Source organism: Anolis sagrei, chromosome 5, assembly GCF_037176765.1.
Source record: "Anolis sagrei isolate rAnoSag1 chromosome 5, rAnoSag1.mat, whole genome shotgun sequence".
Classification (NCBI taxonomy): Eukaryota; Metazoa; Chordata; class Lepidosauria; order Squamata; family Dactyloidae; genus Anolis; species Anolis sagrei.
Window position 1 is genome coordinate 84024191 of NC_090025.1, and position 19446 is coordinate 84043636.

The window sequence follows — 19446 nt, forward strand, 5'->3', positions numbered from 1 at the left end:
TATATCTATGATTTGGCATTGAATTTTTGCCGGAGGTTGTAAGCCGCTTTGAGTTCCCTTCGGGGTGAGAAAGGCGGGGTATAAATAAAGTAAGTAAGGAAATAAATAACGCTGGCTGAGAAGGTCATTCTGTCGTATCCTAAACAAACATGCCTCTAATGGTGGTGGAACGAAGAAAACCTCCTCTATTTTATTTATTTTCATTCCACCTTTCTCTTGATATAGGGACTCAGGATGAACCTGAGACCATACAATGAACCTGAGACCATACAAATAAAAACAGATTAAAATATGAATATAAAACTTTAAACATCTTTTGTGTCATGAAGCATAAAAATAAAAATACAATTAAAATACATTTCAAAGTCACACAGCCCCTTCGCTCCCTATCCCACTTACACTATCCCCACTAGGATTCCCTAAATGTCTAATGGAAGAGGTACATTTTTCCCTGCCTGTGAAAGGCAAGCAGGGATGGGACCATCCTAGTCTTTTTCTAGGCAGGGACTTCCAGAGACTTGAAGTAGCCACAGAAAAGGCTCTCTACCTTGTTCCTACCAAGCAAAGGGGTGGTGAGACAGAGAGACGCCCCTCTCCAAATGATCATAGAATTCTAACAGACTCATACTAGAGATACAGTTGGTCAAATAAGACAGACCCAAGCTGTATACGACTTTCTAGGTCAAAACCAGTTTATGCCAAACATTGGCTTACAACAATTGTGAGAAACTGTGAAAGGTTGGGCCTGCTGCATTAGCTTCCCCAGGACATCTTGCAGAGTCCCCAGCTTTGCAGATCCCATACCCATGGCTTCACTTATCCACTGCTCACACAACAGTCTCAGGCTTTGTGGGGAAAGGGGAGGAAGCAGGAAGAACCATCCCCAAAACAAGCTCAGATGGGAGATGTGGGAGAGCAGAAAAAAATGTGTTGCTGCTGATTTTGCTAATTCCCAAAAACAGATCTGCACATGTGGGGAGGAGTAGGAAGAATCAGCACTGTCACTGCCATTGCTTCATTTCCCAAGAGAAAGGGGAAAGCCAGCCAACCTGTTCCAGGGTAGCAAAGTGGAGCAAGTGGTCTACTGCCAGAGAGAGAAGAAGTCACCTCTCCTTTTTTCAGGGATGAAGAAGAAAAACTTCAGTTACTCCCCTCCCTGCAAACTGGGCAGGGGATGAGTGGAAAATCAAATGTTCCATTTTCACTCAAAATTTAAAAATAGAACATATACTATTACAGTTTTACAAATCTGCGGGGAGTCCAGGAATGTATCCCCTGTGGATGCAGCGGTTGCACTGTATGACTTCTTGCACGCATGTTCCAATTGGACTGCCATTTAATTGAATAAATGTTCAAGCAAATATGCATTTTTTTGCATTGTACCCAAGGCATATTCTTAGGAAGGTCCTACATTGTTCAGTGGTACCTTTCCTTTGGACCTGCCACAGAGAGAACTGAAAATATGTACATGCTTGGGAAAAACATATTTCTTGATAGAAGTATGTTCTTTGTTTTGATGTCTCCCCTTTATATTCTTCTAATTTTACATGTGTCGTATCTATTTTTACTTTGAAAGAAGAAAAAATACTTTTACATAAACAATATTGTCCATGTGGCATGATGCCTGCTACTTGTTTTTTGTCTGCACAGTTTCCTTCCATTCTTTAGATAAGGGTTTTTTATTTTAAATATTCCACCTTAGTCTCCTTCCTGCAAGTTTTATTTAATTTGTTTTGTGTTCTTGACTTGCCAATAGATCTGGATTATTCTGTGAGTTTCACATCCAACACTATTATTTTCTTATCAATCTTTTTCGCTACTTCATAGAAGAGAATGACTATCATTGGATCATGCTCAGCACTCTTGCTATTTGAATCTTTCTTCTGGCTTGTCTATATAAATAAAAATCTAATGTTCGTTTGTGGGATTAACAGAACTCAAAAACCACTGGAAGAATTAACACCAAATTTGGCCACAATACACCTATCAGGCCCACAAGTGACCATCACTCATAAAAACGTGGAAAAACACAATGGATGCGGCTTAAAAGCAAAAAAAATATTAAAAATACATTACAACGCATGCGCAAAACCACATGTATAGGCAAACACATATATACACAAATACACACACACACACATACACACACACAAAACACATATACACGGAATGGGCCACAGCAACGCATGGCAGGGGAAAGCTAGTCAGTTATAAAAACTGAATCTCACAGTGAACATTCTTAGCAGAATTTAGAATTTTCTATCCATTCCATTTGCTGGAATGGGCACGATTTTGTGCTATTTAGGTTGAAAATTTTATTTTAAAAACTGTTTTTTTCTAGTTATTTTTCCTGGTCTTTGTACCTTAAGTCTGAAGTACATTTATTTTGTAATTGTTCTAACTAGTGCTTGAATCTGCCATACAGAGCGCTTTATAAAATGATTATTTTTAGTCAATCATCTTTCTCATTCTTAAAGAATGATCCAAGTTATTTATGTACATCTCTAGATGTTGTTGCACAATGATTGATATATAATGTATAATGTAGTAGGCATATGGTATATGCACACTGTGACACAACCACCTGGTTTATTAACTTGCTTACTTTCCAGAACTGAGTTGCTTTTGGAAACAGCAATCTTGAGCATATTTGTAAGCAGAGTCACGGTGATAAATAATTTTAAAGTTATTGTGCTTATCTTTGAGTACAAAGAGTTACGATCCCACCTTCATAATTGATTTCACCTGGTCACATATACATATTTTTTTCATTGAATGCAAGGCTTTAGGGGACTCTAACAAGTGACTTCTGACTCTTAAATATGGATTACATAATATATATTTTTTTAAAAAAATAAAGTTCTAGTTCAGTAGTTCTCAACCTGGGGTCCCCAGATGTTTTTGACCTACAACTCCCAGAAATCCCAGCCAGTTTACCAGCTGTTAGGATTTCTGGGAGTTGAAGGCTAAAAACATCTGGGGACGCCAGGTTGAGAATCACTGTTCTAGATGTATTCTAGATAGTTGAGCATCTGTTTTCAGTGGCTGCTCCCATACGGTGGAACTCCTTCCCAAGAGACACCGGGATGGCTGCATTCCTGCTGCCTTTCCGCAAGCAGTTCAAGACCTTTATCTGGCAACAAGCATTTGGAGAAGGATAAGATGCACACAGCTGGGGAACTTGTGGGTGGTATATGAAGGGGTTGTGTATTTTTAAATGCATTATAATTGTATTTATTATCTTTTAACTTAACAAACAGTACTATTTAATTGTTTTATTTTAAATTCTTGTATTGACCTTGTTTTAAATTGATGGAAGTGTGGGGCTGTTAGCTGCTTTGAATCCCCTCAGGGAGGAAGGTAGGGTATAAATAAAGTAAGCAATTAAGTAAATACATAATAAAGAAATACATTTGTTTCCAGTTTAATTTTTAATATTTAATTCTGACTTTCCTACTGCTAACGTAGTGCTCTTACTTGTCTCTGCTTGTTTGTTTCTCTGTTAAATTTTTCATATCAACCTGCTATGATATCTCCTTGCTTTCTGAATCTGTTTTACTTGGCAAGCCCATTTTTTCAGGTCATTCATGACTTAGTACATTTCTTGTATATCTGTCTGCTGTTCACTGAGTTCTGCATTCCTGAGTCATGCAAATTTGACATAAAGGCAGGGGAACAAACTTAATGATTCTTGTCAAAATCTATGTGGGGGGGGGGGGTATGTGGGAGGCAGGAGAATCCACACCTGAAGTTTTTCTCCTGAAACATCTATATTGTTGCCAGTTTATCTCTTGGTAGTGATTGTGTTCTGCTTCAAAACCGCAGTGAAGAAAACCATGGTTGGGTCATAGCAGTTAATAGGAGTAACGGACATGTACGAGGGGTATTTTTTAAGTAAGGTCCGTTTTGTTGTATATACTAGTAGTTCGCGCGCATACTGCAACGAGTGCGTGCGTCGTGTACCGGCATGTCTCGGGAACAACTGTGCTCAGTTTCCGCTCTGTAGCTAACCTATACGGTTCTGTTTTGTGCTTTAAAAATGTTTAAGACTATCAAATCACCCTCCGCATGTGAGCTTCGCTCAGTGATACGGTTTTTGTCAGAAAGGGACCTGCCTGCTGCAGAAATTCATCGACAGATTTGTGAAATGTACGGTGATACTGTTATGAGTGAAAGCAAAGTGCGTAAGTGGGAACGACAATTCAAAGATGGCCGTGACAACATCCATGATGAGGACCGCTCCGGTCGCCCTCCTTTGATTACAGACGATTTGGCTATCGGAGCAGGCGGCAAGTTTTTATGAAGAGGGTATTTTAAAATTGGTTCAGAGGTATGATAAGTGTTTGAACAAACTTGGCAACTATGTCGAAAAATAGAGTGAAGTATGTACTTTCTGAAAATAAATTTACTTTTTTGAAATAAACTTTCATTGTGTACTTATGTTCCAACGGACCTTACTTAAAAAATAACCCTCGTATAAGTGAGGGCTTAGCTTTCTCCTTCAGTTTGACAACGTGTTCTATTTATTGGAGATTGCCCTTTAATTCTTTTGTATTTTATTATATGGTGTGAAAACTTTCTTTGTGGACTAAAATTAAAATAAATAAATGTTAACACACAGAATGCCTCTTCACGTATAATCAAGTTTTCTAGCTACATATTTTTCTAAGCTATTTTTTATAGATACCAATAATAAGCCAGATAAAATTGTCAGAATCTTGAACACAAACTATAAGAAATGAGATGTGTGATGTAGCAAAAACATCTGGGAGTGGAAGGATAAATGGGGTTCCTCGATATAGAATTTTTCTATATGGCCAACTTTCACACAATGATGTTCTTATAAGTTGTCAATTTAGAAGCTGTTTTATAAAAGACAATTCTGAAGCCTAAAGAGGTTCAGTTTCCTAGAACAACACTGGCATGGGGAGAAGAATGGGCAGACGCAGTGCCATCATCTTGGTCCTAGCAACATCATCTTGGTCCTTGGCCCTTCATTCCCACTGCCACCGCTGTGGCTTCTGAGAAAAAAACAGGGTCCTTCACAGAGAGATTGCAGCAGGCATTTTGAATTCAATTGGAGTGAAGTGTCAGCCATGTTCAGTAATTTTGAATTTAAAGGGATCTTTGTAGTCACTACAGATAACCTTATGCACTTAATCCCTTTTTTGAAACAGCCACTACATCTTGGCTCTACCTAACTCCCCAGTTGGTTCTCCCACATTGCTGCTGAACTCTGCTTAGACAGAAAAAAGAATGTGAGAAAAGTGGCAGGGCTGTTTGTTCTTTCTCTTGAGAGCAAAGGCAGGAAATGTAGTGGGAGTGCTTCTTGTCTCTGCCGCTTGTCCCTGTCTTTGTGCTAATTCTCTGTTCCAGCATTGACCTGTGTATAAGTCAACCAAGGTTTTTGAGTGTTATTTTTTGTAATTTTAAAAAAAATACACTAGTATATATGGTAATCTAGGATTTAAATAACCTCAGTAGATTTAAAATGCCAAAATTCCAAACCCCATGAAGCCTAGATATCAGAAATTTTGTCCATGTGGCATAATTAGGGCATCAATGTTCTAGGGGATATTTGATTCAAAAGCACATTGATTTAAATGTGCTTGAAGCCTGCAGTCACTAGATTACCCCCGTTAGCACATAGCTTTGCAGTCAATACAATCTGAAGCCAAATGAAAGTTATCTTATGCTGTTAATATTGCATGGCTTCAAGTTGCTTCCAAATTATGATGATGCTAAAATGAGCCTACCTTGGCAGGATTTGTTCAGAGAGGGGTTGTCTTTGCTTTCCTGTGGGGCTGAAAGTGTGTCTCGTGTCACTCAGTCACTCGTGACTGAGCGGAGATTTAAATCCCAGTCTTCAGAATCGTAATCCATTTTTCAAACTCCTCCACTATACTAGCTCACAGTCCGATATACAGTTCTAGAACTGAGTACTCTTTGTCTGCTGCGAGTGAATCTCACTCATGAGCTTGGAAGCACCGGATCCACCCTGCATGAGTTTTAGGGGTGTATTATGACAGCACACACACCTATAAGACAGGGGTCTATGGCAGGGGTCCTCAAACTTTTTAAACAGAGGCCCAGGTCACAGTCCCTCAAACTGTTGGAGGGCCGGATTATAATTTGAAAAAAACATGAACCAATTCCTATGCATACTGCACATATCTTATTTGTAGTGCAAAAAACACTTAAAAACAATACAATAATTAAAATGAAGAACAATTTTAACAAATATAAACTTATTAGTATTTCAATGGGAAGTGTGGGCCTGCTTTTGGCTGATGAGATAGGATTGTTGTTGTGTTGTTGGTGTGCTTTCAAGTAGTTTCAGACTTAGGTTGACCCTGAGCAAGGGCTGGGAAAATGACCTTGGAGGGCCGTATCCGGCCCTCGGGCCTTAGTTTGAGGACCCCTGATCTATGGTTCCACTCAAGCAAGAGGTACAGTGCCTAATTGTGATAGCTGGGCAACAGATTGATTATTAAAAATCAAACTAAGTGCTATTCGAACATATCTCCTGCTATGAACCATCACGAAGCTTAAGATTATCAGGAGAGGCCCTGCTCTCGATCCCACCACTCTCGCAAATGCAGTTGGTGGGGACGAGAGACAGGGCCTTCTTGGCAGCGACCCCCCGTCTCTGGAACTCTCTTCCTAAGGATATCAGGTTGGCCACCTCCCTCCTGTCCTTTAGAAGACAACTGAAGACCTGGCTCTGGGGCCAGGCATTCGATTAGAGGCCAGAGGCAATAGGAAAAGGAAATTTGGATTTTGTGACATGGATTCTCTCGGTTTGGTTTTTACTGGCACGTTAATCTATTAATTTATTGTTAAATTTTACTGATGATGTTCAATGTTTTAAAATGATTTTATTGTGAATTGTAAATTTTATGGTATTTATACTGTTAGCATCCTCTGATGCTCATGTGAGGCTGCGCTGAGTCCCCCTTGTGGAGAGAAGGGCGGGATATAAATATTTAAAATAAATAATAAATAAACATTCTAACACATATGAATAATTAAATATAATTCATTATAATGCCTGTCTCTAATAGAATATTCTAAGATAGAGAAGCTTGGAAGGACCTCTTGCCAGGAGTTTGAGATCTACTGCCAATTGGAGCACTAGACAATACTGGGTTAAATACCAGTGTTCTAATTTGGTATAATAATTCAAGTATTACACATGGTCCAAAATACTTCCCCAGTACTTTACCAAAGATGAATCTTACCAGCATCAGGGACTGTACATGGAGTGACTGTCCATGTGGACTACAGATTGTGCATCCCAGTTATGCCCCTGAGCTACATATGAAGATGGTCTTACAATTACATTCCAGATTTAGACTGAAATCCATAACCACAATGGCCAAAGAGCAGTGTGTTGGGGGCAGGGGGAGCACCTATCTGGGAATAAGGTGAACTGAATAGACATGTGTAGGATTGTTCGGTCAATCTTTTTTCCCTATGCAAAGTCAACAGGCATACTGAAGACATTAACAGAAGAGAAGATTGCAAACGTTAAATAGTTCTTGGTTTTTTCCTCCCCCATCCCAAAGAAACCAGCAGATGTTTGTAGTGGATTATGGTTGTAAAAATAATGGTGGATAAACATCCATGTTTTTCAGAGCACACTTCATTTTTAAGGGTCCCATTCTTGCCTGTCACTGCTGGCCGTAGTGAAACAATTCTCCCAGCAAAACATATCAGAATTATGATGGGAAACACATAATTATGTGGGCTTAACATAATATGGTCTCCTGTCTAGCACAACATAGGGCCTGAAAAAAAACTTCCATGTCCTGATGCTCTTTGTACCACCTCTGTGCTAACAGCCCAGTCGCAAATGACTCTCCTATCTTAAATTCTTCAAGTTGCTTGTTCTCTTTTAGGGTAGTTTGGCATCAGTCAAGCACATAATCTGTCGGAAGTGCTAAACCGCAGTATTACACGTATTTCACATTCACGCCATTGGAACTGCTTGTTAAAGACCTGAGATGATAGAAAATACTCTCCCCAAATCTTTACTTTACTTTACTTATTTTTAGCCAAGTTAGTGGTCATAAATGCATGGTCAACTGATCCTAATTCACTAGGCAACATGAATTCACATCATGCCTTGAATTAAATATTAGAACAAAGTTTTGATAGCTGCTCAGAAATCTTTCTTGTTTCTTTACAAAAATATTTCTTTGAGGTCATTGCACCCGTACATCATCATTGCATTGATGAATGTGATTTGTTTTAAAACATCTATTTCTAGGCTGTAGAAAATACTTAATATATAAGCATCTCTAAAAAAACACCTAATTTACACACTTTCCTTTCATCATATTGTACAAGGAATATGTGGAAAGTAAGGTTACAAGATTTTTTTAAAATACAAAGAATGAATATATTTTAATAAAACTTACATGGATTATAGCATAGGTATAACATTTTTCCACATAACCACAATTCAGTTCAATACATTTTGTTATCAGTGCAACAAGTTTTTGATGCCTGTGTCATAGAAGTCTCCCTCTGCCTTTTTCAGCCAGTTCGTCACTTTGATTTTCACCTCGTCATTGTCGGAAAAGTGTTTTCCACCCAGGTGTTCCTTCAATTTAGTGAATAGATTATTGTCACTGGGTGCGAGATTGAGGCTGTGGGAGGGGTGGCTTAAAACATCCCAACCAAATGAAGTCAACAGCTCTTGTGTGGCTTGAGCAGTGTGTGGATGTGCACTGTCATGAAGGAGACACACAGAAGGGAAACAGAATGAGGACGCTCATCTCTAATCTTCACCACAATGCCAGTTGATTAGCTACTGACGACCGGCACTGCTCGTTCACTTCCTGCTACATGGCAGTGATATCAACTTCCGCTGTGAATATTCCCTGCGAAAGCTATGTGCCTTGTTACCTTACTTTCCAGATAACTTTACTGTCCACCTTTTCAATGTATGCAATTTAGGTTTTCATCTTTTGTGATAGGTATCTCTGCAAAAAATATTGGAAAATGTATTTCCATTATCAGAAAAATATGGTCAAATCTAAGTGTAGTAAGAGTAGGTGTATTAAAAATATTTGATTTCTAGACTAGGAAGCATTTTAATATGATTGATCAAAAACAAGAAAAGATTGTATGATTTGCAATGGAATTGACTTTCAAGGAATGTATTTTACTTCTAGGACCAACATTTAAAGTGTCAACATCTCCTCGTTTTTATTACTTGTTTTTGGGCTTGATTCGTTTTCTGCTTTGTTTTGAAAACTAAGGGTTTTTACGAGACTAATGTATAAGCATTTCTTCTTTGAATCCACTCCCATTAAAGTTATAGTTAGTCATAACTGATCCTAAGATACAGCTAGTTTCCCTCTAGCACAGTGGTTCTCAACTTGTGGTTCCCCAGGTGTTTCGACCTACAATTCTCAGAAATCCCCCCAGTTTACCAGCTGTTACGATTTCTGGGAGTTGAAGGCTAAAACTTCTGGGGATCCACAGGTTGAGAATCATTGCTCACATACTGTAGTTTCACAAGATAAGCCCTTTGTGACAAATTAGTAAATTGGGGGGGGGGGGGGAGTTCCATCCTCTGCAATAGGATGTTCCAAGAAGTTAAGCCAATATGGTCAGCAATTCTATTATTGCATTAGAACTCCAATCTGTTTTCAAATAATGATTAATATTATCTAATTATGAGTCGAGGTAGAGAATCAAAAGAAGGCATGTATTATTTGATCTTTCTTTTTGAATATACTGTTTTTGTCCACAAATTTTCCCTATTTTGCTTTGTATAGAATTATGAAGTTGGAGAGAAATAAATGAAATGAAAGCAGGTTATCTGGTACTAAGATTGCCTTGTACTCTACTAAAGCATCCCTGACAAGATACTTAAGTTTCTGATAGAAAATTCACGGGTTCTTTTATTACTTGAGAGTTCTTGGAGATAAATAGTGGACTTTGCTGAACTGAACTCGAAAGGCAAGTTTTTAGTTCTTTTATGAGTGGATGGAATATGTTGTTCTTCAAAAAAAATATGTGAAATATTTTAGAATGATTGACATTTCTCTTCCTTCCTCTCACACCATGTTTCCTTACTTATCATATTTACTTCCTTCAGCCTTTGGTCGGTTGTCTAGATCATTGCTTTTTAAACTGTGGGCCCCAACCCAAAATGGGGTCCCTTAGCTTAGTGTTAGGGTCCTGAAAAAATTGGCATCACCTAATGGCTGTTTTAGACTCTTGTCTTCTCCAGAGTCCCCTGCAAGCACTGCACAACAGATTGGTGTAAATCTATTGTGCAGTGTTTGCAAGGGACTCTGGAGAAGATGCCTCAGTTGTAATTCATAAGAAAATCAACCTTTTTAACAAGGCTTGTTATAAATAAATGTTTGATTTTTATACTTAATTTATATAACTATATTCCTGGTGTCATGTAAACATTTCTCAAGCTGAAAGGGATTGTGAGTGGAAAAGTTTAAGAAGCCCTGATGTAGATCAGCTGTGTAACTTCCCTGTAATGGTTTTCTGCTTTCCTGGTACCTAGAACTCTGAATAATACTTGGAATGAGGCTTGAACTTGATTGATAGACCAGTTCTGTTTCTCAAACCATTGAAAAGAGACTTAAGTATACTGTATAATGCATTTTTATTTTGCGTTGTATTCACACAAATGATCAGTTGATATTGACTACATTTTTTTACATTTATTGCTGCTTAGGTTTTTTTCTACAACTTAAAGTCAAATTGCATGTCATATTAAATACACAATCATATGCAATGCATGATTGTTTCATTGTTTTAAAATAGTAAGGTAGTGGTTGGCTGAAACTAGGAACACATCCTGGCGGAGAGGGTTAAGTTTTTCCTCCCGTGCTGTGATCCAAATGAATGTATCCACTGAAGCTGGTATTTGGCTGAATCGGAATTGTGCCATTGGCAAGAATAGCATTCCCCTCTGTGCCAAATGAGTTTTGGCTAGAAGGGTGGGAGTTGGGGCAAAATACAAGACAAAACGGTTAGCCTCACCTCTGCAGTTCAGATTTCCCTCCATCTCACTATTGATTGCACAGTGTGGAATCACTTTATTATACAGTATTTGTGTTTGACACATTAGGCTTGTTCACAGATTCTTCTGTAGGTATAATAAGACTTCTGCCTTTTATTACTATTTTCCTAGGTCTAACTTAATTGAGAATTCTTTGAATATTTTTTATTTCATGAGAAAGATATTAAGATTCAAAGCCTAATTTATAAATATTAAGCTTATCCAGGGTGAGGCAGCATAACTTCCTTTTTTAAAATGCGCGCCATTCAGTTGGTTGAAGACGTAGCAGAGTACTAGTGGTCTCGTTCGAGAGGTGGGAGTATAAAGTTTTGTCTTGACACAGTTCAGTCGCCATCATGTGTTGGAACAGTGAGGAGCGTGCTTTTGCCGTTGAGGCCTAGTTTTCGAGCGGATTTGGAGTGGCCGGCCTGCTCTCCAGATTTGGCCCCTTGTGATTTTTTTCTATGGGGTTTTTTGAAATCTCGTGTTTATGTGAACCGTCCAAGGATCCTACAAGATTTGAAGACCAACATCCAGGAAGAAATTGCCAACATAACGCCTGCAATGCTGGCAGGAGTCATGACAAACGCCAGAAGTCAGTTTACTCAGTGTATGGAGGAAGGGGGACGTCACCTACCTAATTTGATCTTCAAAATTACGTAAAACAAAACTTTAGGTATGCGCGTACATTATAATTTTTTCCCCTGAATCGTACAATGGGTTTTATTAAGTTTTGAAAAAAGGAAGTTATGCTGCCTCACCCTGTAGTAGGTATTGTGCTGTTCACATAGTTAATATATAAATATGATGAGATTCTGATGAGATTCTGTATATAAATATAAATATACAGAAAATATAATAGTCCTGTAACCATCTGAAATTCCTCCCTCCCTCATAGCACAATAAAATAGCAAAATACACAAATTATGTATTTTATGTTGATGTGTTTTGATTATGTTGTACCCCCCTCAAGCTAAAGAGAGGGGGGTAAAAAATAAAATCATCATCGTGAGCTGTAGTTGACGATAGCTCTACTTCATCAGATCTAATGTGTTATCCAGAATTTCCAGTTTACATATAGTGATGGGGTTGTAGTCAGGTCAGGCATGCATTAAATGCAGAAAGTACTGACAGTGACAATTATATAATTTAAAGTTAATAATGTAATTATCATTTTCAGTACTTTCTCCATTTAATTTTACCACTATAATTAATGTGATCATCTTTAAGGTGCATAGCGATTCTTGTTATTTTCCTGCAATCGCCAAAAAAGCTATATCTTTAGGAGTTTTAAAATACATATTTTTTAAAAAATCTAGAGCGGCAGAAGAAATATTTGAAGTTTTGCTTTTAACATTATCTTCTTAAAAAAAATCAGAGATGATATGACAATCCCCCCTTTTCCAGAAAAATGATCTGGCTCTTAGCATCTCCATTTGAGTTCATGTGCCAGACGATTTCAGCTTAAGCAAATATAATATGTCACCCCAGCTCTGACACATTTTAGTGGGTGTTGCTGTTTGTGGCTGAGAAAACGTCAAGAGAGGAAAACATAGGATGGGAAAAAGACCCTTTAAAAACATATTATCATGCTAGGTTATTATATTATTTTAGTAAAACAGATTATTTAACACTGACCACGATTTTCAGTTTATATTAGTGCCTAAATGCCTCCTCATGGCAAAATGAATGGAAAATTATTTTCTGGAATTTCTAAAAATATCTTGTAACAAATAGGTTTCTGCTAACAAGCTGTGTAAATTCAAAACCCATTTGTTGGATTTTTTTCCCTTAGCAGCAGGAATGTGCCTGTGCATGCAATCTGTTTTAAGAATCATCTGGTAAATGTCAGTTCAAGCTCAAAAGAGGAAACACCCCTCTCTGTGAAAGAAATGGTACTTCCTGCTTTCATAAACAGTCATGTGCATAGTTTAGCAAGGCCCGATGCCTCTCGAGCGTTTTATTTTATAGCACCATAGAATCTGCCTCTGCAGAAGTACAGTGAATCTTGTGGCTTCATTTGGAACAAAGGGGATTAGTGGGAGAGAGAAAAAAACCTCTCTCTAGTAAGGCGTTGGAAAACAAGGGCAGGCAGTCTTTGGTTGTGAATATTTTCTGATTTTTCCAGAAATCAAGCAGAAGATTGAGCTGCTGATGTCAGTTAACTCTGAGAAGTCGTCCTCTTCAGAAAGGTACAGCTACATCTCCTGCATGAACAATTAATGGTGTAGTATGGCTACGATGCAGAGGAGGGTATTTTTCCCGTCATGTTTGCTGATGATGTTGATGTACTGCATGCTTGCCATTGTAATGTATTAATTGAATCTGTGTTTCTCATTAAGCTTTTTGACATTTACAAAGGGCTATTTTTATTCCATTAAAAATGCCTAATCTGTGCAGCATGCAAATCCATAACACAGTTGTCGGGGACATATGTATGTTTATGCTGTTGCTGCAGTGTGTGTGTGTGTGTCTGTATGTGTTTTTCCATCAGTTAAAAAAGCCTCATAATTTAAAAATGCAGATTCATTGGTATTTTACATGAATGTTGCAGATAAATTAGTGAAAATTTAGTATTCTTCAATTTAGTCTGGTAGAAAACAGTTGGTTAAAAGCATTATGTTTTGCTGAAAGGGAGTGTCCTTTGCTAATAGCTTAGGAATTGCAAACCTATGAATTAGTCACATTCTGTGAGAGAGATGTGATGCTGCTTCAAGTCTATGCTAGGAAATGGAGCAGTCACTGCATGCAGTAATGGTTCATACCCGCAGGTAAGGACAAAATGACTCAGAGGTGTTGTAGAGCAATCTTTTTATTATTTGGTCTGCTTCTAATATTTAAAAGCAGCAGCTTGGATATTATATCTCAATGTAATATTTGTGTTTACCTAGATAGCAGGGTGCCTAGCAAACAAACCTGTTCAACCATCTTTTTTCCCCTTAAGATTATTTTTGCTGCTAAAATGTATGATAAATAAAATATATTTCATATGAAGCAGCATTGCTTTTTTTTTTAAAATGCATGTATCTTAGTATTTGTTGTATAGTTCTCTCTTTGGCAGTCATTTGCTTTAAGAGACGACAGCATAATCAATTCAATAGAGCCAAATGTGTCGAATTTCATCAAAATGTGCATAAGGGGACACAGTTGCAATGCACTCAATGCATCTTAGCTAATTGGGAAGAGATAAAGCATATAATTCAAAAGGAGTGTCTAGTGTGTGTCATGTACAGCTTTAAAACAGCAGTTGCTTCATTGGATTTGTACGTGTAAAAAGGAAATACATGTGACAGTAAGCAAAATGGATGGACTTTATGGTGGATTTATGTGACAAAATGCCATAGCAAGGAAAATACATAAAATGGTGCGTGGGGTGGAGTAAGGGAAGAATGGAGACAAGACATTTTTGGGGGGTGTATGTGTGCATGTGTTTTAAAGGTGACTTTCCAGAATATGAGAAAGTAATGAAAGAACGTAGTTGTTGTGGCATAGAAACAGATGCTCAGAATTACAAAGCTGATTGTGTTCAGTATTCAATTTTTCCGTCCGTAACCTGGTTCTATATGAGCTATAAATGTTATGCCAATAAAATGGTGGTGGTGATGACGTGAGGGAGGAGGTTGGAGATGAAAATAGCAAGGGAATGAATGCCAACTGTGATTTTATGTTTTCTCTTGAGGAATAGCACTGGTACTGGGATAAAGCCAATTATAACATTGCTATCTACTAAAAGAGTGTATTATGAAGGAAATGATGGATCATGTTGCTTGGAAAAAAATATTTTAATTCTGGATATGAAAAGTAGTAGTTGACTAGAATTAATTTGTTTCCTTAATGCATAAATACACATTAGGAGATAAAGAGGGAGTATATTTAAGGGTATATAATATACTAATAGACCATGAAACATGTCCTTGAGTGGAGGGGGGATGAAGATAATAGCATGAATAACAGTGCATAATAATGCATGCATGGTATAAATACACTATTAAAAGAAGACATGTTAAAAGAAAGCCAGAATAGTTTTGGTTAAATGGGAAATATAGAAATATAATTGCTAAAGTTATATTTAGTCATTAAAATATATAATTACATAATCGTAAGCTGTATAAAATCAGAGAACAGAAGCCTGTCTTGTTTGCAGTGGTTCCAAGATAGAGGGAATGAATAACATTTTAGAGGACGATCTTTCTCACAATTTTGGGCTGTTTATGTTAAAAATGTTTTCCTGTACCTTTAAATATACAAAATAATTTTGGGTTTTTAATAACACTTATTACCTACCTAGGAAAGCTAGGCCATTGTTTTATTTTGGAGTTTTAGGTAGAGTAAACAGAAGTTGAAAGGTAGTCTAAGATGAGCATAAATATGGTTGGCCCTCTATATCCGCTGGTTCTTTATCAATGGAGTCAACAAACCACAGCTTAAAAAATATTTTTAAATCCAAAAAGCAAACCTTGATTTTGCCATTTTATATAACGGAGCCCTTCTTATTATGCCATTGTTTATAATGGGACTTGAGCATCTATGTATTACGGCAGTGGTTCTCAACCTGGGGTCCCCAGATTTTTTTGGCCTACAACTCCCAGAAATCCCAGCCAGTTTACCAGCTGTTAGGGTTTCTGGGAGTTGAAGGCCAAAAACATCTGGGGACCCACAGGTTGAGAACCACTGTATTACGGGATCTGCAGGGATCCTAGAACCAAACCCTAGCACATACCAAGGGCTTACTCTAATGCACATTTGTCCACTAACTTGAAGGTTTGGTAGTGATTGATAAAGTGCCACATATGGAAAACCTGTGCGTGCACATATGTTCAGAATATTCTAGAAGGATACATAGACACATGTGCATATTTGCCAATATTATCTAGGCCAGTGGTTCTTAACCTGAAGATCCCCAGGTGTTTTGGCCTACAACTTCCAGAAATCCCAACCAGTTTACCAGCTGTTAGGATTTCTGGGATTTGAAAGCCAAAACGTATGGGGACCCACAGGTTGAGGACCACTGATCTAGGCTGTGTTTGAAACCTACAATTCATGGTGCTAATTTGTGCATCTTTTCCATGCTTTCATGAATATGAGTGGGGTTAGCAGATACTCTTCTGCTGGAATGGTACAATTCAGAGCAATTGGGAGATGGTGACTCTCTTCTCAGTCTACGCTAAACACCAACTTTGAAGGGCCATGAAACCTGGAGCTAGATTTTGGACAGCATGAAAGGTTGCAGAGCATGAGGAAGGAGAAACACCTTTTCCATGATGACGCCTAGCATAGCATTGGATTTAGCTAAGTGTGTAATATTAATATTTCTTAACCACACCATTATGCATACCATGCTCAGACAGTGATGTGGCTTTCTAGAAAAGTTTCTGATATTTAAAACAATTGGGGTCTCATTGAAATGTTTATTACCTTAATACCAAAAAAGTATTCCACATTAAGTTGAAATTTGTCTGGGAATAATGTTTCTTTGAATATATAATGCATGAATTTTTTAGGTGTCAGAACCTATGTGCAAGATATATATGTGTGGTTCCTATTTCTAGTCGCCAGATATATTTTGGATTTGCTTTGTCTTTTATTCATGTCTTAGGCGATTAAATAATTTCTATTTTTAAAACTGGATTTTTTTTCTGTGGTGAAAATATGAATGGAAAATATACGGGGGAAGAATTTCTGTCATAGAATAATCACTGTAAACTTACTCTGGTCTGAATGTAATTGCTGTACAGGCATATCCCAGCTAACAACGCCTTTGACAAAGAAGCTCCTTTATACAAATCCTTTTAATGTCTGTCCAGCCCTCTTTTTCCTTCTTGACGCATTTGGGAGGATGGTCAAGGATGGCTGGAGAAACATAGCAGCGTGTCTGAAGTAAACAACTTGATAAAACTTGACCTGGGAAAGAATGGGGTTCTATTCTAGTCAGTCCTGTTGTGGTGAGTTTGATTTGGAGAAAAGTGAGAGATACATGGAATAAATAAATAAATCATGCTGTTGCTTGTGTTCCTGGCTACAGCTGACAAGGTAAACAGAAGCTGTCTCCATAATCCCTTCCTGAATGTGAACAGCACAACTGGGGAAATGAGGAACGCAGCTAAGCCTGCCTCATCAGCTACCCTCAGCAAGTTAAAAAAAAAATCTATAGCTTAAAATTCTGCCACCAAACTGGAAATTCTAAAAAAAGTGCAAAGCTGGTAAAAAAAACATTCATGCATACATTGGGGAAGAAGCTTTCAAGTGCTCTCTAGACTTACTTAGGTAATCCCTCGTTGTCTGAGTAGGATTGTCTTCCAAGACTAGTGTACTGGTGGTGGGTACGTAGGTGACTGTGGAGCCCTATCCTTGATCTGCACGTTCTCCCCCAGTGAGGGCATTTGTTTCCAGGTGGAAGGTGTTTCTGGTCGGGGTTGGCTTGATGCGCCTTCCTCTTGACACGTTTCTCTTTCTCCCTCCATTTGTGCCTCTTCAAATTCTACAGTACTGCTGGTCACAGCTGACCTCCAGCAGGAGCACTCAAGGGCCAGGGCTTCCCAGTTCTCAGTGTCCATTGCCAGAGTTTTAATGGTTGGCTTTGAGCCCATCTTTAAATCTCTTTTCCTGCCCATCAACATTCCGTTTTCCATTCTTGAGTTTGGAGTAGAGCAACTGCTTTGGGAGACGGTGGTCAGGCATCCGGACAACGTGGCCGGTCCAGCAGAGGACCATCGCTTCAATGCTGGTGGTCTTTGCTTCTTCCAGTACGCTGACATTTGTCCGCTTGTCTTCCTAAGAGAATTTTTCGGAGGCAACGCTGATGGAATCATTCCAGGTGCTCTCTGGAACAGTGGTTCTCAACCTGTGGGTCCCCAGATGTTTTGACCTTCAACTGCCACAAATCCTAACAGCTAGTAAATTTGCTGGGATTTCTGGGAGTTGTAGGCCAAAACACATGGGGACCCATAGGTTGGGAACCACTGCTCTAGAAGATTCATTTTTTTGTTTATATGTTAAACTGTTCTTTTTTGTGATGTAGGAGCATATTTTTATATCTCCATGCTATTTCTGCCTTTAGCACAACATCTTCTGTCAAAGAATTAATGTTCAGGAACACATCTGCTTGTTGACGGTCGACAGAGCTGATATTAAGTCAGCTGAAGTAATACTGATTCCAAACCCAAGGGATGTTGAAAATGACTTGCCCAATGTCAGGCCTAATTTTGTGTCACAATTGTGGCCATGTCTCTGTTCTTCCCTTACTCAGTCCTTCCTTTGCCACCTTCTTGGCTGTTCTGCTGGAAGAGCAGTTGTGCTGCAAGATCCCTCAGCTGACAGGAGGAAGATACGCTAGTTTAAAAGCAGTTCAATTAGTGGAAGGCCACTTCTACTAGAACAAAAGGTTTTGGTCTATTCCTAAGCAGGTATATACCCAAAAAATCTGGCTTGATTTATTAATGAGTAAATGAATGTCCTGTATCATTGATTAGAAACTAGAGATTCGAAGTATTGTGCCACTTGTTTCTGCCTAATCCAATTTTGCAGAAAGAAATTAGATTTTATAGACTTTTGATTATTTCCAGAAAAACGTCTCTAGTATTTAGGGAGACAAAAAAAAACCCATGATGGATCATTTAAAGAGATCAGATTCAAAGAGAGTCAAAAAACTTTCTTATGGTCATTGACCAGCACAAGCGGCCTGAGAGGGGAAGGACAACTCCCCAGTGAAGCAGTTATTTAAAAGTAGATTAGAAGACAGTTTAAAATCACATTTTAAAACACAAGTTATTCTAACAGGTATGGAACTGAAGGGAGGTGGGGAGAGAGATTGATAGGAGGGGTCAAAAACACTGGGGGGCACTAAAGGGGAAGAGAGGGGCACATTGCAAGTCTAGTATCAATACTGAAGGATACATAGGTGTGGTATAGATAAATATGATACATATCCGTGATTCATAAAATTTCCCCTTCTCTCTCATTTTTTGAAAATGCCAATTTAATATGGCATTTTTATAACTTGACGTATTATTCAGCCCTTTAATTATATACTCATGCTAAAGCTCTTCTGAAGATTTTAATGAATGGAAAACTGTTAACTTGTTTATGAGCAGAATCTAGAAATTTGAACATATGTTTCTGCAGAATCCATTCATTGCTTCCAATAATAAACATATACAAGTGTTTTTAAAAAGGTGACCCACCTTAGAGTAAAATGTATGGATATAAAAATTATGTGTAGCATGTCAGAGTTTCCAATAAATAGAACAAAATGAATGTAGTGTGTGTTTACATGTAAGGTTTTAAATGCATGGAAAATGAGAATACTGTGATGAAGATTAAAACAGAATTATAGGCATGTTTGCTTGGGAATCAGGTTCTTGAACTCAGTGAGAATTCTGGGTAAACAGAAAGGTGAACCATATTGG

The 19446-nt window shown here is 38.1% G+C and overlaps 1 protein-coding gene across 5 annotated transcripts in view; it reads left to right on the plus strand.

Moving 5' to 3' along the window:
• Window positions 1-19446, plus strand: part of SRPK2 (SRSF protein kinase 2) — a 138154-nt gene that overhangs the window by 31321 nt on the left and 87387 nt on the right. The window contains exon 2 of one of the 5 annotated variants that reach the window (XM_067468819.1): window positions 13170-13233. The exons of 2 other annotated variants lie outside the window; for them this stretch is intronic. In XM_067468819.1, the coding sequence (XP_067324920.1) occupies window positions 13196-13233 (38 nt within the window). In that variant the 5' untranslated portion in view covers window positions 13170-13195. Of the gene's footprint in view, window positions 1-12952; window positions 13234-13719; window positions 13813-19446 lie in introns of those variants that run through there. 2 more of the 5 variants (XM_060778357.2, XM_060778356.2) reach the window with 2 other exon arrangements.